The sequence below is a fragment of the Apteryx mantelli genome, chromosome 2 (genome assembly GCF_036417845.1).
Source record: "Apteryx mantelli isolate bAptMan1 chromosome 2, bAptMan1.hap1, whole genome shotgun sequence".
Classification (NCBI taxonomy): Eukaryota; Metazoa; Chordata; class Aves; order Apterygiformes; family Apterygidae; genus Apteryx; species Apteryx mantelli.
Window position 1 is genome coordinate 52,163,172 of NC_089979.1, and position 27,650 is coordinate 52,190,821.

General features: G+C 39.0%; 1 protein-coding gene across 6 annotated transcripts in view; it reads left to right on the plus strand.

The window, feature by feature from the left end:
* Positions 1–6,043: 6,043 nt before the first annotated feature.
* ESCO1 (establishment of sister chromatid cohesion N-acetyltransferase 1) overlaps positions 6,044–27,650 on the plus strand; it is a 40,560-nt gene continuing 18,953 nt past the window's right edge. For 4 of the 6 annotated variants that reach the window (XM_067290655.1, XM_067290659.1, XM_067290660.1 and 1 more), the window contains exons 1-7: positions 6,044–6,116; positions 8,869–8,972; positions 9,192–9,390; positions 9,948–11,313; positions 12,010–12,121; positions 13,515–13,578; positions 16,504–16,618. In XM_067290655.1, the coding sequence (XP_067146756.1) occupies positions 9,194–9,390; positions 9,948–11,313; positions 12,010–12,121; positions 13,515–13,578; positions 16,504–16,618 (1,854 nt within the window). In that variant the 5' untranslated portion in view covers positions 6,044–6,116; positions 8,869–8,972; positions 9,192–9,193. Of the gene's footprint in view, positions 6,117–6,456; positions 6,584–7,925; positions 8,217–8,868; positions 8,973–9,191; positions 9,391–9,947; positions 11,314–12,009; positions 12,122–13,514; positions 13,579–16,503; positions 16,619–27,650 lie in introns of those variants that run through there. The other 2 variants (XM_067290657.1, XM_067290658.1) reach the window with 2 other exon arrangements.

A 27,650-nucleotide genomic window follows, 5' to 3' on the forward strand; every position in this document is an offset into this window, starting at 1 on the left:
CAAAATGACTAGCAAGAAGAGCTATGAACATTTTTGCTATGTAATGTCTTTGTAGCCTGTACACAGTGTTTTGCCTGCCAGCCAAAATACCAACTCCAGAATCTGTCCTCTGTTCAAAGCAGCATGAACTCATAGGGTCTTTATTTGACTTTTCATGTGATCTGAGTATCCAGACAGCAATAGTGATATGAAATGTTGGAAAAAGTTGTTTGGAATTGATTCACTCTCTTCAAGACCTCAGCATAGTTATCAATGTACTCATTACTGGACAGATGGAGCATAATAAAAATGTAATTCCAAGTCACAAAACTTGCAGACACCTCTTAAAGCTTTCCCCTTTGTTCAGAATCACAGAATAGCTGAGGTTGGAGGGGACCTCTGGAGATGGTCTAGCCCCCTGCTCAAAGCTATACATATCACATACATGCTCCAAAACGTCCATCTCTTCTCAATTTGTTTTTGGAGTCAATGCAAGGTACTGCTTGTTGTATCTGTGAGGCCTTCAGTCACCCAGAAACCATCTGTGACTTTAGATGTCTCAGCAGTGGACATCGAAGACCAAGATTTTAAGGTGCAGTTTATGAAGTTCACTCTTGCTTAATAGACCTTGAAAAACTGAAGATTTAAAATTGAAAGGAAAAAAATGGGTTTACAAAGGCAGAGAAACTAACCTGTGGTATAGATTTCGCAATGAATCAAAGGATTAATGCTCTTTTTAGAGATCAGGACATGTAACAGTACAATTTACAAGACTTGCCTGAATGGGCTATGTATATAGCCATTATATATGTATACAACTCTACAGGGGCTGGTGTTGAGAAAATGGTGAGAAAATGCTGGAGACTGCAGGCAGATCTACCTGGTCATGCTGGTACAGCACCAGTATCACACTTCAGGCATCCCCGTACTGGAAGCTCCAGAGCGTGGTCACGCTGAGTAGACCAACTACTACAGAGAGATCAGAATTTTCAAGAATTACTCCCAAAACATGGTTTAGGAAGGTGGTTTAGCTCCTTACCTGCTCTCAACTGCAAGTTGCCTTTTCCACCTGAGACCCCCATAGCCAGTTGTTTGAGCCCTTGCAGTCAACAATGTGCGGAAGCTTGCTTATCTCAGCAGTTCCCAAATGTTTCAGATAATGCCCGCCTTCACCTTTCCTGTAATTGTCTGGTCCACTATGCACCATTTATATACATACATAGTCACTGTCTGGCCTGGCCCCAGATCCTTGTAAACCAGCTGCCAGCCTTCCCTCCAGATGTAGCTATCTACACTCCTCTCTCTCCTCTTTCCCCCCAAAAAGGCTCTCACACTCAACATGTGAGCAAACTGGACAACTCCAAGTCCAGGTAATACTCACTTCCCTGCCAAAAAAAAAGGGCAAACCAAAGCAAAACAAAACACCCAACCCACACACACGCTTTCACCAAGGGTCCCCTGCATTAGCCAGAAACCCTGCAAAGCTCTTTAACTCCAGGCAACGAGGGCACAAACCAGTCCCTACCCTCCCGCCTGCACAGAAATTTCCTAGGGGAACTGCCTCTACCACCTACAGCTCCTGTGGCTACCTGGGTCATACCAATGGCTCAGATCCACAAGGAAGAAGTATTTTAGTCCTTCTTGTGGTGCTAATGAACAAGTACACCATGTTCTTCCCAGGCAGCTCAGCTCAATGCACCATTACCCTGGGAAAGGAGAGGAAACCTCTGTTCGCCCAGCCATGCAGTTGCTGCCACACACAGAGCGCACTTCAGCTTGAGCCACGTGCTATGGTTCTCACCCCAGGATGCCAGCTGGTTAAAGAGAGCCTTATAATGCTAAAGACCAGGAAGAAGAAAGAAGGAAGGTATAAAAGCCCAAGAGAATCTCCCTGGGGTCTCCACACACCTCCAACACATGTGCTGAATCCTCTCCCCAGGGTAGGTTAGTGGTGCTTCTTGCCACCCAGGAAAATTACTCCTGCAGTCAATCTGCTGTAGAATATCCCAATTATTATTTTTTTTTAATTTTCATTCCAACAGAAGAAAAGGAAAAATCTGCCAAACGTACCAGCGGCCACAAAAGCCAACAGCTCTGCCTTCATTGGCAAACCTCTTCCTCCATGGGATCCAATTTTCCTGTCTTTTTTTCTACTGGAGAGGCAAGAACCCAGCCTCTCCCTTCTTCCTGGATGGGGGTAGGGCAGCTTTTTGAATCTGCTGGATGGGTGGGAATCACGGCCCTATACAGTCTCAGCTGCTTTTCCAGCCCCTTAAAGGATCTACACATTTAGTGAGTGCCCAGCCCATAGTAAGAAAACCAATAGTTTAAATCAGCTTCCTATGTGGCCTTAGCCAATCTGAGTCTTCTGATGCACTAGGAGTGCTCTCAGGGGGGTTAATTACAGCTGAGAGGTTTAAGCAGCTGCTACCTACTGGTTTGTCATTCACCACTTCCTTGCTCAGATGAGATACCTAACTACCAGTATGGCAAGTTCAGTGTGTGTTAGCATGCCAAACAGGGCTGCAAGATCTGTGCCTTAGCAGGACTGCTGTGGCTGAGCTTGGGATCAAGAGCTCAATCCCCTAACTATGTAGCCTGCCCTAAGACTGCACTTTCGCAAGCAGCTGAGCCAATGTTAACAGCTCCCTGATGCCAAAAGGGGAAGGCTTGCTTCCCTCTTCCTCCTCCTTTGTCCTTTCTTATACTGCCTGATTCTAGTCGTATGGCCCTCAGCTCTTCTTTCTCTGGCAGAGGATCCCATTTTTCCACTGGGTTAGCTTTTTGCCAACTCAATGAGTTAAATTTGCTTGCTGAGAGGGGTCCAGCAGGTGTTAGAGAGAGGCTGGCATGAGGTAAGGAGTTGGAGCACAAGCTGAGAGCGTGGAAAGAAATGGGAGAAAACAGCAGGGAAAGAGTTCCCCTTTTTGGTGGCAGTCAGCTGTTACACAACGTCATTGCATCTCCTGAGACTGTATCCCAACAAGGACTTTCACTACAAGGAGTGAGATGATCCATATATCAGTTGAGTTGTTGCTCCTGTGAGAAAAGGCAAAACCTAGAAGCAAGTCACTTTTTCATGTAGCTGCAGCCAACAGGCACTTCACCAGTATTACACTTACAATTGATAAACAAGACTAAATTAACACAAAATCTTTTGGGGGTGACATCTGCTCTATCCACATGCTTCACCTAGGTGAATGCAGCTTCTCCTCCCTCCCCAAGCCTCTCAGTTCCCCAGTAAATCCATGCCTGAGCACTCCTGTTCACACTCATCGCAACTTTTGAGGAGAGTAAATTTTGAAAAGTTTATGTTCTTTCAGTAGAGTAAGTGACGTTTGCTAACACTTTCACAGTGTAATCAGTGCTTCAGAATGCTGCCACCTTCTGTGAAAAGTCAGAAGTTTACTCGTATTCTTCTATCCCGTGAATTGGTTTTTCCCAAGTTTTGGAATTTAAGAATGCTTTCTTGTTTAGAACATCCTTGCTGTTCATCCCGGTACAATAGAAGGCTGTGAGAAAATCTAGCTTTACTTGCTTCATGTCCCTAAAAAAGAGGGATGGGAAAACATCATGTTCAATTTACAAAGTTAGCAAGAACATAAGGAAATGCTTTTATCATCCTCCAGGAAAGTTACAGGCAACCCAGTGATTAAAGTATCTTTCATCTGGAAAGTATTCTGTAGGTTACTGTAGGAGAGCAGGAGACCACATGTTGCTGCATTCACTGTAAAGTCACAGCAGATTATCAAGCATTAAAGAGGAGCTGTTATAGGGAGTTATAAATAACATTTCCTGCTATCAGCTATTTCAAAAACTGCAGCTGCTGAAAATTTCCATTTGTCTAGGACAAACTGTGCTTCAATGAAGTGTGTCTAGAAAGACGATTTATCAAGGAAGGCAGCTCCTTGTTTCAGTTAATAAAATGACAAATAAAAATTTACAGGTACGACAAAAAGTCTCAAGGAGATTTAATCTCTATATAGAAATTTTACTGTATTCAGCAACTTGACTGCCCTTTCCAACAATTAGTAAATGTAATAGGTATAGAGTAACAATAAAATGTTTGGGAAATTATAAAAAACTAAAAAAGTTATTATAAAAAATCAAAATAACTACTTTTTTAAATACTTAAGACATTAACAAAGGAACATTTGCAGAAAGTTTACTCTGTGTAGCTTATAAGTATTAAATTACTTATGTGGTCTCTGTCTGTTAGATCAGCAAACTGTACAGTTACCAGAAATTTGTACAGGTATCAGAAATCTATGTGAGAAACACTCTCACGTGCTGCCATTCAAGAAAATTCTTTTCAAGATCTTTCAAGCTCATTTATTGGTTAGCTAATGCCAAGGTTTATCATACTGTTTTCCAATCATTCTAATGTATCATTATACATTACTACATCAATTTGTCAAATAAACTGAGATTGCATCTATATTAAGTAGAACAGACCAAAAGGAGTTGGATATACAGAGCAAAGTTGCATACTATACGCATTTCAGGTAGGACAACTTCAGGTGAGCACTAGTTTGGTAATATGGCTTGAGTGCACTAGGTATGTGTCTGCGTAGCACTACATTACTCCTCTAGTTTGGATCAGGAGTACCCTTTTGAGGCAAATTTCCTGACTGACCCCACCTGTCATGCGTTGGTCTTGGAGCGTGCAAACTGGATTCCTTTTGAATGAAATCAGACCCAGGGAATACCTAACATGCTCCAGCCTCAGCAGTCACTGCATCCCCAGGACCTGACTAAAGCTGGTCTGGACTGACCTGTCTGCCACAGATGTCAGAGCCCAGCTCTGTCACTCAGATCTTATTACTTGCTACTGCAGACTTAACCTCAGACTTGGAAATACCTGAGGCAACGAATCCACAGCTTAAAGACAGGCGAGGTGCAAATCCATTATCCAGAGTCATAAGGACCAAAGTAACCTGGATAATGGAAAAATTCAGAAACAAATATATGATTATGTTACAGGGTGGGTTGTGAAACACAGCACAGGACATGAAAGTTAGCTGGCATCTGCTGTGTTACTACTAAGCCTGAGAAAATAAACCTCACTGGACTCAAACTGGCAATTCACAGAGCAAACTCACTGCTCGGGGAGCCGGCAGTGATGCATACAACGCACCAGAGCAGGCCGAGGCCAGCAGGGCTCTTTGGTTCAGGCTCCGAGACGCAGGCAAGCACCCCTCCTTTCACACTCCAGCTCCCACACCTGGGTTAGTAAGACCTGCTTGCGTCTGTGCACCTAAAGCAAAGCTGATCTGCAAGAAAACTGGAGTAAACACCAAAATGTATCTTTAATTTCCAAAGGTACAGATCGGTATTTGTGAGGAGCAGCGCACAAGCACTTAGGAAACGCTGCTGCGACCGCGTACTGCTGTAACACCACCATTACCAGGAAGCGTATGACTTTGGAAAATTTTAACTTTGCAGCTCATTGCGGGCGTCCGCGGCGATGCGGGGCGGGGGCGGCCCGGGACACCACAGCCCGCCTGCTCACACAGGCAGCACTGCGCCACCGCGGCACGGCGCCCCGCAGCGCCGCTGCCCCTCGCTAAGGAAAGACGGGGCTGAACAGTTCACTTGGGCCCGAGCCGCTGCGAGCCGGCTCCGCCTCAGGGATAAACGGCGCCGGGGGCGGGCCGCTGCGGCCGCGGGTGAGGAGCGGCTCCGCCCGCGCCCGGCAGGAGCCGCCCCACCCCTCTCGCCGGCCGTTTGCCAGCGGCGTCCCGCTGCGCATGCGCGGACGGCTCAACGGCCACTGCCTGCCGGAAGTGTGGCGGCTCCGAGGGGAGGGGGAGGCCCCAGTGCCCGGATGTGAGCGGGTTTGGGGCTTCGGCTGGCCGCCGCCGAGTGACATGGGAAGGGAGCACGAGCCGCGCTGACCTCGCGCCGCAGCCTTGCACGCGCGCCTCCGCTCCCCCCTCCCTTCCTCTTACGCCCCGCGCGCGCGCGCTCTCCGTCCTCCCCCCGGCGCGCGCCTCCGCTCCGCTCCGCCCCGTCCTCTCCTCTCCTCTCCTCCCCTCTCCCTCCTCCCCCCTCCCCCCTCCCCTTCAGCAGCTGGCGAGCGAGCGGGGCGCGGAGGGCGGCTCGCGCCGCCGGCACGTCGCTGACACTCGCGCGAGGTAAACGGTCGCCTCGCGCTGGGGAGGGGGGGAGTTTCGGGTGCGCTTCCTCTCCCCCCCCCCCGCCCTATATGCCAACGGCTCCCGTCAGCGCCTCGTCATGTCGCTCCGTCGCCGGTAACGGCTCCTCGCGCGCAGAGTGCCTTCTCCCCCGCCTCGGGGCCGAGAGGCCGGCGTCTCCTCCTCGGGCCTGCCTCGCCGGGCAGGGCCCGGACTCGGGCCTGGCTGCCTCTCTGCCGCGGCCGCCACCGTCTCTGCGATAGCTGCGAGAGTGAAGGCGCGATAAACCTCTTCCCGAGCCCTCACGAGTGGGAGCTGGCGGGGGGGGGGGGCCGCCCTGCAGTGCGCGGTTTCGTCTTCTCCGCAGCCGCCGCCTTTGCCCCTCCGTGGCGCTTGCCTTGGCCTGAGGGAAGCCTGGCCAGGTTTAGGGGCTCCCTGCCAGGCCTTGCTCCAGAGGGGTTGTCACGGTGAGGCGCTAAAGCAGATGACAGTGGGCCGCGCATGGAGGCCTTCCCTTTTCTTCCTTCTTCTTGAGTTTCGTCGTGGGCTCTCTCCTGAGAGTGAAAGCATGGGGAGTGTGTGGTTCTGGAGTGGCAGTCGGCTGGGAAGTTCGTGCATGAGACCCCAAGGCTCTGTCAAGCAGGTGGGCCCTCAGTCTCATCAGAGACCTGGGGCTCATCCCTGCTTTGAGAATTTGAGGCTTTGGGAGTTGTGTGGTTCTGTTTTTCCCTCTGCTTCTTGCACCAAAACCTTTGATTAGTGTGTAGTTTGTTCTTCCATTTTTTCTGTGTCTTTCCTTCTTTCTATAATCTGGATTTTATTAGAGTGGACTTCTTCAGGACAGAAACTGTCCCTTTTTTGAATGTTTAGAAAAGTCCTTGTTCTGCTGCAAAAAGTAAAACTAGGATGGAAATGACAATTAAGGAGGTAATTCTGTTTGTGTGAGAGGGGTGTATTTGTCAGTGTCCAGGAAGCAATACTGGCAAGTAAAGAATTATCTTCTCTGATTTGTTCTTGAAAGTCTTTCTTGAGTATACCTTATCACAGGGATAAGAGTGATAGTGATGTCTGTATATGGCTGGGAAAAAACAAGAAGGTCTGGTTGTATACCATATGTGCTGTGTAGTTTTCAAATGATGAGACTCAATGGTATGTTGTGAACAGAGTATAACAGGCTGTAGTCTCACTCAGCGACTGTAGCTGTTACTTTCAAAGTGAATGGAAAACTTAAGGTGGCTGTACTGTGGCTGTGATTGATAATCTTTCACTGGTGGAAATCCATTGCCTTACTACATGTCATAGAGCTCATGAGGCATTAGAAGTAAGGTCCTGCCAGTTCTGCTATCTGCCCCTTAGGGAGAGGCGTAAAATTTTTCATTAACTACAAAAAGTGCAATTAGAGATTTCTTTTTCTGTATGAGTTCTTTCACTCCATCCCAAACCTGACACCCTCCTCATGCAGCTTCTTCCAGGGAAGAAGACAGCATTGCTGTTCAGAATTTGAGCCTAATCTGATTTGCATGGTTAGAAGTGTCTTCATAAAAGGTTGGATAAACAAAGAAAATATGTTTAAGGGCAATTTTAAGGCCCAAAGAATGGGAAAAAACACATAGCTCTTAAATAATTATTCATTATCCAAGTGGAAAATGTAAAAGTTTAATGTAGAAGTTTAATGTAACTATCTTTCATACTGTGGGAGAAATACGTATACATTTGTCGGTACTGATAGGTTCCATGTAGGTTTTATAGAATGGAAATATCTGGCCTATGTTATACAACTGGTCATACCAGGTAATTTAAAGTTCCTGTTTGACCTTAAAATCTGTCAAGTTTAACATCGGATGAGTTAAGGTTGAGAATTAATATAATTTAGTTACAGAAATTTTTCTTTGTCAGGCTGTCTGTGGAAAAAATTAACATACAATTCTTGACCTAAAAAGGTGATACGGAAATTCTGAGCACTGAGTCTTCCAATAAAATTAATTTTTAAAAGATAACATTACAACTTTACTGAACAATGATTGCTTACACTATAATACAACAGTGGCATCTTTGAATAAGAAACTTGAAAGTACCAGAAGCCACAAGTGGATGTGAAAGGTATGATCAACAGAATGTCTGATGACTTTCTGTTGAGAATCTCTGCTAATTTTAGGACTCTTGTGCAGATTAACATTTGCATAATTAACATTATTTCAGTTTTCTTCAAGACATCATCTTCTCTACTTACCTAAGTCAAATGTTTCAAAAATGCTACTTTCCAGGCTTTCCACCTCTGATTTGTAGCTTGAGTGGTATTAGAAGCAACAGTTATAGGCAGCTGCTGATGTCCATGAAGTTCTGTAATAACATACACAAAACTTAGTAGAATCCAATGGATTTATTCACTGTTGCTGTGAGGTACAGGATCGATAGCTGTCGCACTGTTTGCAGGCTATGGAAAAGAGCAGCATACTCTTTTCTGGAAAACTGTAAAAGGCACAGAAACTTCCTTTGAAATGATACTATATCTTATCTCTTTTTGAAAGGTAAAAGAGGCTTAGATAGCAAAATGGCAAAAATTGTTGGGTATGGAAATAAAATTTGTAGGTTTTTTTTTTTTAATTGATTATCAAAAAAACTTTAAAGATGAGCATTGTTTGAAGAGATGGAAGAGGGTGGGAACGCTAAATGCAGAGGCTGAGAAGGAAGGTTATAAAACAAAGTGTTTACTGCATCTAAATATTCTGTGAACATTTTATATTCCTTATAGGTGGCATGAAACGTCCTGTTCATAAACATATTCATAAGGAATGCTTTTGGCACACCTTGATAAGTTACTTTGGCCTAAACATCGATTGCCTCTTGTAAAAACCTGTAAGTAAAATAAATGTAGGCGGGTTTTTTTGTTTGTTTGTTTTTAAGAGTGCTGTAGTGATTTGTTTTCTGATCATAGTTGGCAGGGTCTGGCTGTAAAAGGAAAAGTGAATATCAATTACCTTACTTTATAAAATGGGCAAATTTTCAATTATATTGACTGATGTTATAACAACAGCTGATAAAGACTGTAAAAGCTGGGTCAATTGTGTTTTACAGAAATGGCAGCTCAGAAAAGGAAGTCTGCGTTAGTGGAGCCTTCTGCTAAACGTCCAAAGCTGGATAAGAACAGCAAGCCATCATCAGCAAAGAAGGAAAAAGAGGTGTCAGATACAAAAAATGTCTCAAATAAATCAAAGTCAAATCAATGCACAGTGCAGGAGAAAATGGTACTCAAAACCTCAGTCAAATCAAACAGGTTAGTGACCCAAAAAAAAGAAGTTCTAGGTTATCATCCTAGACTATATTAGTGCAGAAACAATCTAAGCAGAGTGAGTGTGAGTTAAAGATACAGTTAAATAGTACCAGTGAGAAGATCAGCCTTAAAATCATTAAGTATGGTATCTTGTACATGATCTTTCTCTGGAACCATGTTAATGTCTTGAAATCCAAAAAGGCTTCCTACAAAACAGGTTATGAAGGGCAAAGCAAATCTAATGCTTTATAAGCTAATATTTAAGTTGAAAGCAGGAAGTCTCAAAAATTAAAAACTGCTTGAGATGTTAAAAAGTGTTCATCTGAGACTCATAGTTCAGTCTTGCAATATATAAAGGAAACCATTAAGAACTAGACTTAAGAGCAGTGAGGTGGAAGTGAAGTCTTCTTAGACTGATTTGAAAGAAAATAATTCTTCTATGAACATTAAAGGTGTAAAATCTGGTAAAAGTTTAAGGGCAAGGGTTAGTCAGAATGAGGAGACTTTTATGACAAATTCTAATTTCTTAGGGCTGAAAAATAATTGTTTGAATCTTTCAGTGACAACACAAGTGAACCTGAATTAGGAACACGCATGACTACGAGATCATCAGGATTCAACTCAAGTAATAAAACAACAGCTGACAAAAAGATCCAACAGCAGCCTAAATTTATAAAAAATAAGGAGGTATGCCAGAAGAAATCAGTGCAAGAAATTCCTAAGTCAAAATGCATAATTGCACCAAATGAGCCAGTAATGAGGAGATCACAGAGACTGCAGCAGTTAATGCATGTACCAGCAAGATCCTTGCGTAATAGAGAAGTTAAAGAAGAAAAAGCTTTGGAAGTTAAACAAAGCAGCCAGGCAAAAAGACACGTTAACAGTATTGGAGCAAAAGTACTTAAACCTGCTAAAGAGAAAACAGAACAAAAAAACATGAAAATAAAGCCAAGCAGTAAAAATGAAGATAAAGAAATAAACGTAGAAGTGACCAGCTCTCTGAAAGAGAAAAGATGTAAAGCAGACAATAAAAATGATGATTCCATCAGCTTTCAACATAACCTTCAAGGGACACCGTTGTTTCTTGATCACAGTCTTGAGGAAGTTAAGAAAGAACAAACGGATCTTGTTTCTCCAATTTCTAGCAATGTAAAGAAAGTGGAAATGGGTTCTCTTAAGCCAGACTCTAAGACAGTAAATAAAGAAAAACAACAAATGCATCAAAACATAAAAAACAGTATAAAAACAAAAAGGGTTTCACAGCCATCTGTAAGTGAAACAGATCTAGCTGATCAACCAGAGAATGATGTGAAATCCAAAAGGGTAAGCATTCTTGAACTTTGCGAAGAAATTGCAGGTGAGATTGAATCAGATACAGTAGAGGTGAAAAAAGATTCCCCTAATGCTGAGTGTAGAAAAACAGAAGAAAAGCATGGAGAAGTACAGCTGCAACAAAATGAAATGCCTATTCAGAAAGAACTTAGTCAGAGTACTCAATGCAAACGTTTTTTCCCTAGCAAAAAAGGAATGCCTGTCAAATGTACTCTGAATGGTAGAAATAGCTCCTCAAACAAAAACTCTAAATGGACCAAAATTAAATTAATGAAAGCTAATAACATGAAGCAAAGTAACTTAAATTCTGCAAATGTCCCCAAGCTTTCTTTGTTAAAAGATTGCCCTACAGTTTCAGAGGCAAGTCAAATAGCTACAGAAGCACAACTTTCCAACGCACAAGGCAAGTTGTCAGTAATAAGACTGCCTGAGAATGAAAGCGCAACTTGTGTGCAGGAGAAATCAGACACATCATTTGAAGGAGCTGGAGCTAAAGAAGTGACATTAGAAATAAAAGAACCCACAAAGAGAGGTGTGGAAAATGGTTTGTTGCGTAATTTGACAAAACATTTCTCTGAGCCGACACCAGATGAGGTAAGGCATTTTAATTATGGTGTATGGTGGGAGGATGTTCTAAATCTGTTCTGTTTTCTGAGAGTGCTGTGCTCAAAAGGTTTGTTTCAACAATGACTTTATCTTACAGTAACTTAAGTTTTGTACAGGACCCCTTAATAGGTTTGGTGCATTATCATAGGAGGGTTGACAGTAAGCTGGAAAATTAATCTATTCCATCTTCTGAAGTTCAGTAGTTAACTAAATGTTGATGGTTAAAATTTCCTGCTGGAGTCAGAGGTTGTACAGATCCATATGGACACCTTTTGATGACACTTTTTGACACTTTAAGCTTGCATAGGTATTCTGTTCTGAAAAATGGTATTAAAAGAAATGAGAGGGGAAAGTATTCTCTCCCTGGATAAGCTTCTATTAAAATTTAGGATCTTATAGGCAAAGGAGTTCTTTAGAAAGTTCTCCTACAACTTTACATATAAAATGAAAAAATCTGCTTTTTTTTTTTTTTCTTCTAAATAAATATCACAAACTTCAGTATAGGCTAGGTAATCAATACCATTTTCTTTACTTAAAATGATGTAGGAATTGGAAAATTGATGCTGTATTCAAAATTTTAATACTTAATTAACTGAGTGGTTTAGTTAATAGGTCAGAGACATTAAATAGCTGTTCTTGTTTTTTTAATTATTATTTAAATCTAATGTTTTCTGTTTTACATAGAACTTTAGTTTGCATTTGGAATCAAGTCCAGAAAGCTCTCCAGTAAAGTATCTTACAGCTCCTAAACCACCGAAACAATTAAAAAAAGAATCTGGAGAAAGTGAACCTCAAGGTAATCGTTTATTAAAAATTTGCCTCCTTTTCTGTTCAGTGATATTAGAAGAATAAGCCTTCCTTTCAAAGGTGTATGGGGCTTGGGGATTTTTTGTTTGTTTGTTTTTCTCTTACAGAATGAGGTACAGTGGGTGTGGAACTAAACTTCAGAGATTAAATTTGTTCACTGGAGTTTTCATATTTCTGTGTGTGTCACTACCACCCCTCCCAGCCACTTTTGTAGCAGAGAATATGCCTTTATCTCTGGGCTGATTAGTGAGAGTGAGAGGTATCTGTTTTTCTGTCCAGCTCTCCTTATGGTGCTTATATGCATTGCTTAGAATCTTTTGTATTCCATTTCATTTTTTTCCTCTCTAAACTTCTCTCATGAAAAGTTTAATGCTTAGTAGTTCCATCTGAGTAAAAGTGAAGTGGTAACTAAAAGAAAAACCTTCTCTTTTCCTTGCAGTAAAATAATAAACTTACCGTTTTTCAGTTTGGTTCTTCTCTTGGATCCTGTTTCTGTTAGAGATCGTCTTTTGATTACCATTTCCTTTGAATAGCTATCTCCATCTCTTTCTTTTGAATACTTCTGGTTGGTCTTGACCAAATTATGGATTGAGTAATCACTCTCCTGGTTTTATTACATATTCTTTATTCATCAGTCAGTGAATGCTGTTTGCTTGTTTGTTTTTTTGTTTGTCAAACCTTGTGATCAGTGTGATGTGAATATTTTGGCTTAAGTAAAGATTTAAGCCTACATTTGACTAAGAAATACTATCATTAGATCACTAACACATCTTTTTTTAACTTTCCTGTTGATATTTCATCCATTTGGTTCTGGTTCTTTCCCATTTTTTTGGTAAAATCAGAACTTGATCTTGAATGCACTGTTAAGATATTCAGCTCTGCAAAATACTTCTACTTTTACTGCCATTGTAGGGTTTTTTTTTAAGGGGCAAAATACTCTTAACAGTACTGTTGGGGAATGTAATAAGTGTTTTTTCTTTTGTCTTTTCTTGATGATCCCTCTTCCTAATGCATTACAGAGCATACCTCAGGTAGAGGGGATACTATCCATTTATGATTCTAATGTTACACGTGGAGGTATTTCTATGGATGTCAGTATAAACAAATTTAAACCACTGTTTAAGTTTCACTACTGCCCTGTTTAGCTGCTGGCAAACTGTTCTGCAGGACAGCAGTGGAAATGTTAAAGAAAATGGCATGTGTTTTTAAGTATATATGGAGAAATATCTGAATGCTGCATCAAAGTTGCCTCTTCTTTATTGTCTATAAGCAAATGGCAACATCATCTTGAATATGTTTTTGCAAAATACTATTTGTGTAGTTCCTGCTTCCTTTGCAACTAAAAACTGAATAATGAAATCATAATATTTGATTAATTGTAGGTTTGGCTCCCAAGCAGTTGACGCAAACTTCACTTACGAATCAGACTTCTGAGACTGAGAACAGGTATAGTATTTCATGTATTATGAAATCACAGTAACCTTCCGTAGAGTTTTGAGAGTTTTTGTTGTAAGACTGACTGTTCTGTTTTCCTCTGACCTCAACTTCTAGTTGCAAGTGACTTACTTGTCTGTTATGAAAAGAGACTTTCGTTTTACCCAGTTATTAAGGGATGTTTTTATTTTAAGAAAATTATTAAGCAAGTTATTTGTAACTGCACATTTATTTTAACAAGTAGGATTTAGCAGAGTTGGGAAAATATTTCTAATTGTCTCTTCCACAAATCAGATGGTAACTAGAAAGTATGGAAAAGGTTACAAAATGATTTTCACCTAACGAATTATTTCACCTGTTTCTCGAAGGCTTCTGTAAATCATAGTAGTATTGTAGGTGTGAACTTTTTTTTAGATAAGGGAAGAGGAGACTTAATTTGGGATTGTTTTGTGATTGCTGTAAAACCAGAGTTCAGTGCTCTTAAAGTCAGCTACCATACACAAAATAAATGTTCTTGCTACTGACAGGTCAAGTTGACATTTTATTTTTATCATGTTGACTGTTGTAGTTCTGGACTGGTTCTGATGTAGTGTCTGGTTTTAGCCAGTGACATACTGAAGACAATTTCTTCCTACCTGAAATCTCAAACAGCAGTATAGTTGGCACAGTGGTTAGTATATTGTTACTGTTTTCTATAGTCATAATGAAGACAAGAAAAAAAATGATGTTGCAGTTCATTTTCAGTACTTCATCTGAGGCCAGATTACCAATTCTGAATAACCAGACCTTTTGTACATGTTGAAAAATCCCACTACTATGGAAGTTCACAGAAAATGGGGAGTAAGGTAGATGTAAACCTAGTTAAATTAATATTTTTAGATTTTCAATAGATATTACAATAACTTTTTGACTTTTCATATTTTTATTCTTAACTTCAGAGAACTTTATGGCATATATTCAAATTTGTTACACTTATTGGCTGAACAAACCCATATTGCCTTACGATTATTTGGATATGTATTTGTCTTCTGAGAGCTTTCTTACCCCACTTCCCATGTGCTGCCGTGATTTATCCAAGAATGAAACCATTGTTCTGTCTGTGGCACTCTTGCCATAACAGAGTATAACATGTACATGTATAGCATAGCTCTCTTTCAGACTTGTAAGAAATGGTTGCAGTAGGAAAGAGCAAACCTTTAAAATAGCTACTTAATTCACTTTTTGGGGGTATGTGGTAAGAGAAAAATCTCAGATTTAGCACAAAAAATGCTGTTCTAGAAACATCTGGCAAAAGTTTTCATTTTTATTTTTGAAAAGACTTACTGAATTAACCATGCTACATGTACTATAGCAGATGCTTGCTCCTATATGTTTGGTTTGCTTATAACCAGAAAATATGCAATTGCCTACTTGAAGTAAGAGTATTTTATTTGTGTGTTTTGTTTTAGTGGTCTCCACCAGTTTTGTCCTAAGCTTGGAATTAATGTTACCTTTTCCCTCTGAGTATAGTAGCAAGTTCATAGAATAACTTTTCTGTTGACGTATATAGTACTTTCCAATCAGTTAGGGTAAGGGGAGACTTAGAGAGATTTCAGTGCTATCCATCCATCTATTCTTTAGATTCTCTTCTCACTCCCTCTTTCCTTCTTCACTCTCAGCAATGATCAGATGTTAGGTTAGAGACCGTGAGTGCGGATGAGGCCAAAGGACAGTGTTAACCAAATGTCACTGTGAGTGACCAGTTTTGTGGCAGTCGTCTTTCTTCCTTTGTGGTCCTTCCTTAAGTAAAGTGAGAACAGAAACTTGTAAGTTGTCAGAACCCTTATCTACCTTTGCCTCTTTTCAGACCATTAAGAGGTCTGACCAAGTGCTTTGAGGCAAGGAGAGTCAGGAAATAATGCTGCACGTAGCCTTTGCAGTTAATTCCTGTGCATATGTCATACCAAATCAGAACCTCTGAAGGGGCAAATGAGTTGTTGCAGTGTAGGCAGACTTGGCTCTCCTTGCCCCGTTATGATACTGTGCAGTTATAAAGCCTGATGATACAATGTTACAAACTCAAAATTAAATGCATCTTTGCTTAATTGAGTGTTCTCACTGATAGTTTGTAGTGTACAGTTTTACTGCATGCAAAACATGTTTGTTTTTTTTTTTTTAATTAATTCCCTTTTCTCAAAAAGAAATCCATTGCAGGCTGTTAAATCCAAGTCCACCTCTGGATCAGGAAGTCCTTGAATTGCAAATTATTAAGTGGTCAGAGAGTATTTTGGGATATACTGCTACACATTTGTCCTATGCTTTTCCCCAGAAGCCTGCTTGTGGCCACTGTCTAGGCAGACCTTTGGTTTGATCTTGTGCATCTGTTGTTACTGGTTCGCCCCAACACATTAAAGTACTGAGATTATAACTTGAGAAATGAAAATACACGTTTCATAATCTTCAGATAATATATTTGAGCTGAGCTTGAAAGATTTTATGGCATTTGTTTTACATTGCCCACCTATATTTGTGGGAATATTTATATGGTCTGTTTTAGCAGCCGGATGTGTGATACCTGAAACTAGAAACCTAAGCTTTGTGTGGAAGTGTAGGGTTAGGCACCATCAGTCATTCTCTGAAAACGCCTCAGTTAAATGTCTGTGTTAATTGATGCGACTAACCTAACCTCACTTGATTAAAAATCTCCTTCTTTTTTTTTTTCCTTTTTTAAAATTCTTGTAATCAGGCTATTCATATACTGTATTTTTGGTTAATCATCTTACTCCCTAATTTTTCCAGTCGAATTACAAATTAAAATACGTAGGACCATGTTTTGGGTAACTAACTTGGATTTGCATCTCCTTAAAGTTTGTTTATGTTAATCACAAAGGCTTTAAGTGTCTAAGATGATAAGTATGAGCAGTCCTTTTTTAACATGAAATGTATTTATATTTCAAGGGTTCCTTTGTCAAATCCTTCATTAGCATCAAAGTGCAGTAACTTCCTACCATCCGAGGAACATATTCAAAAGCTAAAAGAAGCAGGAAAAGATGGTGATAAGCAGCTGATCATAGTAAGTACTATCTTTTGTAAGGTTTATAGTTTCTCAAACAATTTACTTTTGAATTAGTGGTGCTGTGTCTTTATAAACTTGTCTAAAAATCATTAGTTGTGCATCCCATTGCTGCTGTTGTAAATGATCAGTGGAAGTAGAACACTTCCTGAATTGTCATTAAGTTTTTATGGAAAAAGTAGTAGCAGACTGGCTTGAATTTAAAGCTAATTCTTGTTAAATCTTAAAACAAATGTGTGTATTTTTGGAATAGGCTGACCATTCAGTCAAAATACAAAATTTTTTTGGGGGGGAGAATGAAAGAGACATGGCAAGAAACTTGCCTTTGCTTATGTGCAAAACCTCAGTTTCTTAAAACTTCAGAATTATTGCAGATTGTGTGCAAAATTAATATAAATGGATTTATCCTTTCATCAGTAGAATATACATTGTTCTGAGATAAACTTAAAGATTTTTCCTGTACGTTCCCTATTTTTCACCATAATATATAAACAGCAGTGATAGTTTAGTTTCTTTGCTCTTATCATTATTTGCTATTAGCTACCAAATGCAGGGTTTTTTTTGTTTTGTTTTGTTTTTTTAATAATCCACACATCAAATAATCCACAAGAAATCAAAGACTGGAGTAGGGGAGCTACAGGGGGAGAGAAATCCAGGTTATTAGGAAAGAGGACTCTGCTGTAAGCTTCTTACTAAATTGCTTTTCCTACCTGTGTAACTGGTGGTCTTGCTAAATTGCAAATTCTTTTTTCCTGTAATGCGTGGATCATACTTACGAAAATATTAACTAAAAGAGAAACAGTTGAAATTTGAATACTGTCTTTTATCCATACTTCAGAGCTTTTGAGAAATAAATTGATAAGTATATCCTTGGCTTCCCTAAAATGTGTAAAGGAAACAAATCTGGCACTTAAATGCTTAGACACCAGGATAGTAAATGGTGTATAGGAGTGATATCTCACATTTATTAAGTATTTTAGCTATTGCCTCTTTAAATCTCATTTTACCAACAGAGTTAAAATGCATGGTTAAGTATCTTGACTATATTAACAGGACTATAAGAATGCTCCTTTTCACTTCAGTGAAGCTTACTTAATATTTGGTCATACAGTAATAGAGCTTGACTGAACAGCATCTAGGACCTTTGACAAGAAGAAATATGTAGCTTTTTGCTAAGCTACTGGGAGAGGATAAGTAGCTCTGATCTATCGTACTCATACAGATAGCCTTTTTGTAGCTTACTGTGTTAGTAATATTCTTGTTTTCAGCCTGAGAGGAGCATAATACTTTTTTTTTCCCCCCACGCTCCCTTTTCAGCAATGAAAGTTTTAAGTTATTCATATAGCAAAATTTTAGAATGTAAAGAATGGATCATCAGTGAAGAACACTAGGAAAAGTGGAAGAGACCTAGTTTCTTGGGTTTTGTATGTGTTTTTGGAAAATGCAACTGAGCAGCATATTTCATTTAAAATGTGAAAGTTACAACCTCATAGTATTTAATATATTTCAGCACTTTATACAGATCAAATTCACTTTGACTTCACTGAATTCAGGTAGACTTTTTGTTCTGTCAGAGGGGTGTTTTGGCCTGTAGTTCACTTTGCCAAGAGGCCACTGGGTATGGTAGTGGTCTGATACTTGTTTTCCCTGGGGGAAAGCTGGTTTTAGCAATGTCAAAGTATATAGAGGACCTCAAATACTTGTTAATCCATTTTGTGAAAGTAAAATCTTTAACTTTAAGTACTGTGGAGACAAGACATAGTTATCTCTAGAATAGTTTTTACTAGTGTCTGGAGGGGGGAAAAAACAAACTGACTTGTACTAAACTTTGCTCAAAAGAGAATGGGGATTCAATATATGTAATAAAATACAGTATATTTTGTAATTAAGAGTACTATTTTGCAAATCCATGGTGAATTCTTAAATGTTGACTCTCAATGGCTGCACATTTTCTTTTCTGGTTTTTGAGAAAATATTTTCAAAGGTGCTTGTGTACTTCTGCAATGATGCTTTGAGAAGAAAGACGAAAGAAGATTCATGTTTTAAAAGCTGTTCTGCTTAGAAGTTCTGTACAAAGAGCAGCCTTACTATATGCAGCAAAATCACTTAAATTAGCATTTATAGTGTCTATTATAATAGTAAATAGTAAATAATTTTATAGTTAATAGCCAGAAACCATTTTTATCTGAAGTTTCTGATATGCTGTATTAAGAGAAACATTTTCATTATTTTTCCTTACCTTGAACAAAGTTGGGAAGTCATATTTTTATTCTTAACTTGAAACATTTACTTGCACTTTGATACATTTGTTTAAATACCTGAAAGTTGCAGTTTGGAGTTCTCTACTGTGAGACCTGTCAGTCCCTCTCAATGTGTGTCAAAACCCCTTTTTTCATCTGTCAGGAGAGGAGGAGTGGGGTGGGGGAGTTGGGCCAAGTTTGACTCCCTGCATGATGTACCATCTCTATTTTACTGTAAGGTTGAACTTGCTTAGTCTTTTGGCTTTAAGTGTGTGGGGCTTTTCTGTTATGAAATCTGTTCTTTTAATTGTCTCTGCAGCGCCTGAGGCTCTAAGTTTGAGATGTTGCAAATACTGTCTGTATATTCTGACCTTTTAACTTTCTAAGCTATGTTTAGATAGAAGTGTTGCAGTGAAACTAGTATTTTCTCCTTAATATGCTTTCGTTTTTATATTCAGATCATGATGATGTATATTACCTTCCTTCTGCTCCCATATGATAGCTATAGTGAATAGATTCATTTTCTGCTTTTCTCAACTAATACAGTCTTTAGCAAGCTTGACTTGCTGAATAAGGCATGCATCTTGCATTTAGAAGTTTTGCTATTTGACCGTATCAGAAGTACAGTAATGCAGCTTCTTTTTGTAGAATATTTAGTAGCTGTACTTGCACCATTCTTTTTCCTGGTACGCATCATTTAATTATCTGAGCACCTTTCAAACATATTAAATTATCTTCATTTTATAGAGGTAAAACTAAGACAAAACATGAGTCCTTTCTGTGTTCTTCAGATTTGCTTGCTCTTGCATATCTTGAACAATACTCTTTGAGTATGGAACCTCAGCTGAAAGCTGCGAGAAATCTAATGCTGCAACGCACTTAGTAAAACTGACTGTAGCAGAAGACAAGTGTTCAAAGAGATGTGCAAAGATTAATCACTGAACTAGGAGAGTATGATCTGTTTTTATGGAAGAAGGAAATTCAGATCAAGGTCAAAAAGATTTTTATGTTCCACATCCCTGACTTGCTGTTTAGAGAAGTAGTCTGTTCTGAAAACTGTACAATCTTGCACTCTGTTTAAGTAGTGTATGTTCAGTCAATAGACTGACAGATTACATGAAGTTCTGTATTGGAAGTTTTATAGAATAATGCATCAAAATTGTTTTTAGATGCATACTTTTGAACTACTTGAATCTAATGTGGAAATATGAGAACTTGAATATGAAATTATCTGTTCCATAAACTTCTGAAATTGAGAGAAATATAAAATGTGCAAAGCATACACTTTCAGTTTTCACAGAATGAGATGTGCTTTATGTCCAAGACAAGGAAAATCAGTTGTTCACTTTTTGTAAAATTCTGGTTACTTAAAAGATCTCGGACAAATTTTGGTCATAACAATGTGAACCATTAAAAGCGTTAATGCTACAAAGGAGTGTTTTAAGTAGTGACCTTTGAGGTACCCATGTACTTCTTCCATTTTATGCCACTAAGGAGATGTGCTCTTTTGAAAATTAAGCTAGTCTTTTGAAAGTAATACTTATCAGTTTTAGGGAAGAACTTGTAAAGAGAACGAACAGAGAAAACAGATCATTGAAGTGATAGAAAGATAGTATAGGATTGCAGAGATTTTTCTGCCTTTTCTAGAGATCTGAATTAATGCTTAGATGGGAGGAAACATGGTTAAATGTAGATGATCTTTATGAGTATCAGCAAGTGCATAGATCAGGATTACTTGATGAAAAATGCTTTTTACTTCTGAAGTTCGAGTTGGTGCTGTATGTGAAAGGTATGTGCAGACTAATTCAGTTTACACATTTGGATATCATATTTGAATTGCTACTTACATATATTTTGGTTAAATTTGAATGGAGTTGCCTGTTTGACTGAAATAGGTAATACATGAAAGAAATACTTTGAGCTACAAACACAGGCCTCAATGAAATTAATAAAACAAGCATAGAAGTGATTTCTTATGAACCTGAAAAAGATTGCATAATAGGCACTTTAATTTGTTGTTTTCTTCCTTAAACTAGTATAGTCCAATTGGCAATTTCTCTGGAGAAAGGAAAATGGCTTTTGGGCAGTGTTGTGGTGTTCACATTAGTTAAATACTGCCTGTTCTCCCCCCCCCCCCCCAATTACCTCAGCAAGAACAAAGCAATGGCTACCATATAAATGATTGGGAGGGAGTTTGGTAGTTCATCTGAAAGCAGTCCCTCTTCCTTTCTTCTCACACAGATCTTCCCCTTTGGGACAGCTTTGCTTTGAGTGGGGCAGAAGCAGTTATCATTTCTTATTCTCATTCTTTCCCATTTCTACTCCACAGCAGTAGCCTAGCTTTCTCTAGCAAATTCAGGTGGGTTAAGTTTGATGGCTTTGTCCTGAAGGTGAGAATGTTTCATAAGGTTAGGTGGGACCTGAAACCAGAATTCAAGCACAAGGGCTGCTGATATTTGATCACTCTCTATGATATACTTGAATTACATTTTTATACATATTGAGAACAGATTGGTCATTCATAGTGTCCTTTGTAAATATTGTATTGATTTGGCTTTTAACTTTAATTTTTTTCATATTGTTTTAGCTAATGACCAGTGAGGACATCATTTCATGATGGATAATGACCCTACACTTTTAATTTTTCAGATATGTTAAATAAGATAAGTTACATCACAGTTCTGCAAGTTTTAAGTAGATTTGTATCCTCTGGCTAAAATAACTTTTGAGAAAGATGGGTATTGGTGATATGTTTTTTTTGTTTGTTTGCTTTTGTTAAATTCCGCATACCACAGTCTTCATTTTTGAAGTGAAACTTGTTTTTGAGTTGGGTTATGTCTTCTGATCCTCCTGGTCAGCAAGGGGATTCACCCATCAGCTTTCATTTTGAATCCTTCTTTTGATGAAATGGCATTCTTTGACTCTTTCATTTTCTGTGGAGATCTCAAAAATCTTTGTGTTGTTTCTTCCTGCTCTTCTCCATTGTATTTACTTTCCAGCCTGCCTATTTTTACGGCTGGGTTTTATTCTCTGCTCTGTCAGAAGACTAGAGGAAAAAAAAAAAATCTTCCTCTAACTAGCACTAGGTAATCAAGAAGGAGGTGACCTAACCTGTGCCTGTAACAAGGGCCCCTTTTCATCTCCTACAGAGGCACCAAATGCCTTTTTTGCTTGCAGGGCTCCTTATTCCACATATGGAGGATCAGCAGACATGCACCTTCTCAAAGAAGAGACCTTGGTAAGACTTTTCTTTCTGTCTAACACAGAATTAAGAAACCCTTCTGTAGTTTAAGACAACATTGTTGCAACATTCAATTACAATTAGCCTTGAAACAGTAGATCTCAAGGTTGTGCATCTCCCATGCTCATATTAATGAGGATTGCCTGATATATTGGGAATGCTTAATTGCATTGCTCTCACTTGCAGAATTTGCTTTGGAAATAAAAGGATCCCTACTTTTTGTTGTTCAGAAAAATGAGGTTTAAATTAAGACAATTTTCAGCCTGCAACCTCATGTTTTCTCAGATATTGCTCTGTGAAAAAAACCTTTCCCTGTCAGTTATGAGAGTCAAATTTCTTGCACCTTTCTACAGTTCTGACAAGATGACACTTTATACTCCAATACCCAATGGGCATCAATTTGAAGCTAAATCAAGCTAAATTAAAATAAAGGAATATTGAAATTAAATTTCAAAAGTATGTATTGTTTTTTTCCAAAATTCCAGTTTCATAAAGGTTTTATTTACCCTCGTGTATGATGCATGAGGGTTCTTTTTGGTTTTGTTTTGTTTTCCCCTGTTAGGGAGGACTGGCAACCTTGAACACAGTATTATTGTTTGGGAACACTTTTTAATCTCTCAATGCATGTCCTTTTCCTTTTTGCTTATGTAATGACATTAGGTTAAAAACAGTCAGATTCTTTAGATGTTTTCTTGAAGTACTGCATTCTGTATTATTTCTGACTTTATTTTGCATGTCCTCGGTTTGTACTATAGAGTCTGCTTTGGATTTACTGAGCGTATATATATGTTATATCTTATTTTTTTGTCTGAAGCATGATGCCTTGTGCTGTGTATTTGAAATAGCACTTCAGTAATGCAAAAAGGCTATCATCTGTATTACCATCAGGACACTGCAAAGTGTTTTGTTTGTTTGTTTTTTTGGGGGGAGAAGTTGGTAATACAGTACACTTTTTCTGGTATTCATATGACAGATTTTTAACAACCTGTGTGTGTAGCCCATTGATGCAACTGAATGCATGTAAAAACAGTAATATCAATGAAATAAAACAAAACCACGAAAAAAACCAGATACCATCAACATGCAGGAAACTGTGAAATATAATATGGCAGTATTATTCTAGGGAAATAATCTGTTCTTGGAGACTTGCTAAACAGCATATGCGTTGACAAAGAAAGATGGGATGAGCTAAGGAGCTTGACAACTTTGAGGATATCGTTTCCCCTAATTTGTTGAATACTTTCACAGCTAGATTTTTTTGGTTTGAGATTTTTGGTAGTGACCTAATAGATAGCTTGAACTTCTCAATCATTTGAACAGGAATGTGTTTTGTGAGACTTACTACAGTGCTAATATATACTAAATATTTTAAGAATTGCTTTATGTAGCTGACTTCCAAATTTACATGTCTTATTTTTTGAAGTGTACTGCAAGCATCAAAGTAGTTTTCCTCCCTCACCTGTCCTACCCTAAACATTGGGGATATGTTCTTCATCTTCAGGACGGGAATTACAGGCATACCTCGGAGATATTGCGGGTTCAATTCCAGACCACCTCAATAAAGTGAATGTCTCAATAAAGCGAGTCACATGGATTTTTTGGTTTCCCAGTGCATATAAAGTTATGCTTACACTATACTGTAGTCTATTAAGTGTGCAATAGCATTATGTCTAAAAAAAAAAAAGTACATACCTTAATTAAAAAACACTTTATTGCTAAAAAATGCTAACCATCATCTGAGCCTTCAGCGAGTCATAATCTTTTTGCTGATGGAAGGTCTTGCCTGGATGTTGATGGCTGCTGACTGATCATGGTGGTGGTTGCTGAAGGCTGGAGTGACTGTGGCAATTTCTTAAAATAAGACAGCAATGAAGTTTGCTGCATTGATTGACTCTTCCTTTCACAAAGGATTCCTCTGGAGCATGTGATGCTGTTTGATAGCATTTTACCCACAATAGAACTTCTTTCAAAATTGGAGACAATCCTCTCAAACCCTGCTGCTGCTTTATTAACTAAGTTTATGTAATATTCTAAATCCTTTGTTGTCATTCAACACTGTTCACAGCATCTTCTCCAGGAGTAGATTCCATCTCAAGAAACCACTTTCTTTGCTCATCCATTCAAGTTTTATCATGAGATTGCAGCAATTCAGTCACCTCTTCAGGCTCCACTTCTAATTCTAGTTCTCTTGCTATTTCTACCACATCTGCAGTTACTTCCTCCACTGAAGTCTTGAACCCCTCCAAGTCATCCATGCGGGCTGGAATCAACTTCTTCCAAACTCCTGTTAGTGTTGATATTTTGACCTCCTCCCATGAATCACGAATGTTCTTAATAGCATCTAGAATGGTGAATCCTTTCCAGAAGGTTTTCAATTTACTTTGCCCGGAGTCATCAGAGGAATCACTATCTATGGCAGCTATAGCCTTACGAAATGTTTCTTAAATAATAAGACTTGAAAGTTGAAATTACTCCTTGATCCATGGGCTGCAGAATGGATGTTGTGTTACCAGGCATGAAAACAACATTAATCTCATTGTACATCTCCATCAGAGCTCTTGGGTGACCAGGTGCATTGTCAATGAGCAGTAATATTTTGAAAGGCATCTTTTTTTCTGCACAGTAGGTCTCAACAGTGGGCTTAAAATATTCAGTAAACCATGTTTGTAAACAGATGTGCTGTCATCCAGGCTTTGTTGTTCCATTTATAAAGCACAGGCAGAGCAGATTTAGCATAATTCTTAAGGGCCCTAGGATTTTGGGAGTGGTAAGTAAGCATTGGCTTCAACTTCAAGTCCCCAGCTGCATTAGCCCCTAACAAGAGAGTCAGCCTGTCCCTTGAAGCTTTGGAGCCAGGCACTGATTTCTCTCCAGCTATGAAAGTCCTAGATGGCATCTTCTTCCAGTAGAAGGCTGTTTCGTCTACATTGAAAATCTGTTGTTTAGCGTAACCACCTTCATCAGTTCTCTTAGCTAGATCTGGATAACTTGCTGCAGCATCTACATCAGCACTTGCTGCTTCACCTTGCACTTTGATGTTATGGAGACGGCTTCTTTCCTGAAATCTCGTGAACCAACCTCTGCTAGCTTCAAACTTTTCTCCTGCATCTTCTTCACCTCTCTCAGTCTTCATACAATTGAAGAGAATTAGGGCCTTGCTCTGGATGAGGCTTTGGCTTAAGGGAATGTTGTGGCTGGTTTGATCTTCTATCCAGACCACTAGAACTTTCTCCCTATCAGCAATAAGGCTGTTTCGCTTTCTTAGCGTTTGTGCGTTCACTGGAGTAGCCAGTGGAAGTCGAGCTTTTGGCCCATCTCGGCTTTCAACATGCCTTCCTCACTAAGCTTCGTCATTTCTAGCTTTTGATTTAAAGTGAGAGACGTGGGACTCTTCCTTTCACTTGAACACTTAGAGGCCATTGTGGGGTTATTCATTGCCCTAATTTCAGTGTTGTTGTGCCTCAGGGAATAGGGAGGCCTGAGGAGAGGAAGAGAGATAGGGGAACGGCCGGTCGGTCGGTGGAGCAGTCAGAACACACACAACGTTTATCAATTCAGTTTGCCGTTTTATATGGGTGCGGTTAATGGTGCGTCAAAACAATTACAATAGTAACATCAAAGATCACTGATCACAGATCACCATAACAGATATAGTAATAATGAAAAAATTTGAAACATTGCGAGAATTACCAAAATGTGACACAGACACATGAAGTGAGCACATGCTGTTGGAAAAATGGCCGCCAATAGGCTTGCTCGACGCAGGGTTGCCACAACCTTCAATTTGTACAAAATGCAATATCTGTGAAGTGCAATCAAATGAGGTATGCCTTTACTAGATTCAGTTCAATAGGGGTCTTAAGGTAGTTACCATGCATCCTTCCTCCTCAACTGCCTTTTTCCCTTTCTCATGTACAAACCCTTGAAATGCAGCATATTGGCCACATGGGCAGCTTGTTTTGAACTATGTTGCTGCTTTAAAGGAAGACTGAAGGTAGAATAAAATATGCTGGTTTAGATTTTTACACCTTTGGAAACCTCATCTTATGTTGGCTTTGCAAACCCTTTTGTAGGGATTCTCTCTCATTTTTTCTTTTGGAGAATTAGTGTATTCCTGTTTTTCTTTCTGTATACAATAGGAATGTTTAATTTGCATATCAATAATAGAGCAGTGACTTTTCAGGTTCAGCTTCTTTCTTCTTGCTAAGTTCAGTATATGTGCTCTTAAAGAGAAATTGGAGTCTTTGAATTTACCTGGCCAAAGCAGTTGCACCTCTGTTCTCCTCTTGGAAAAGAAACCAGTATCTACATGTTGGGCTTCGCTGATGACTGCTTGAAATAAGTTGCTGTTGTATGGAGAACTGAGCTGTCATCTAGCTTTTAGATGTACTTAAGCATATCTTTGAAGATGTAAGAAATGATTTGTAAACATCTTGCTGTGTTGCAGAATGTTTTTTCCTGTAAAGTAGACTTTTTGACTATGAATATTTCAGCCATTAAAAAATAAAGTTAAATTTAGGTGATCTGTTTTCATGCAATTTGTGCACGTGCAATTTGTGCACTCTAATCAATTTCCTTAAAAGAACTCAAGATTTCTTTTGCTTATCTAGTGACCTGTTTTACGGTATAAAATAACTTCCTGTTTTTCTGTTACATGTGTAATGTGTTAAAATAGATTAAAAATGACATTAAATGTTGCTTATATAAACTCTATTTCCAAATGTAGTTAAAGGAGGGGGAAAAAAAGTTTGACTATTAAGCCGTAACTTAAAACATGCCTTTTTGGCTAGAGACTTCAGTCTAACTGATATTCTTTTTGCTCTTTGCAAGAGACTTGAGACTTTTCTGTGGATTAGTTGCAATGAAAGAAACCCCTACACTTGACACTCCGTTCCATATTAGGCACTGATTCCTCAGTCTGTGCATGCTTCCTAATTAATAACACTGTTTTAATGAACAAATTACAAAGCAATATGTACTGAGTAGCACCCTTAATTTGATAATGTTTGGTTATAGAATAGGAGGATAACCTAAAGGGTCAAGAGTAAAATTAAATAATCTTCTATTTGTATTGTAGCTGCTGTCAGGTATCTGAAAAATAAAAGTAATGAAACTCATGCACGTAAAATACGGTAGTTAACTGTTTAGGTTTGTGATTAGGAGTTCAGATATAAATCCTGAGAGTATATTGAATGAGAAGCTTTTCATCAGTAAAACTTCTGTAAAAGAGTGAAGAGAGAAATGAAAAAACAGCACTGATGGCCTTGAAATATTTGGTGTAACTGATTTTCATAAAAGCCTAAAATATCATCATCAAACATTGCAGATGTATTATGAGCCTCATGATTATTTCTCTAACTTTTTGTTTTGTATGGTATCCTTCCAAACATTCAGGAAGGCATGGCTCACCTTCAAGAACCTCACAGTCAAAGGACAGAGAGCAGTAGAAAAATGGGGAAAAGGGAAAACCAAATAGTGTGGGACTTTATTTATTTATTTATTTTGTAAAAGATGATTAAATTTACTGCAAATAGTTTAACAAAGGAAGAAC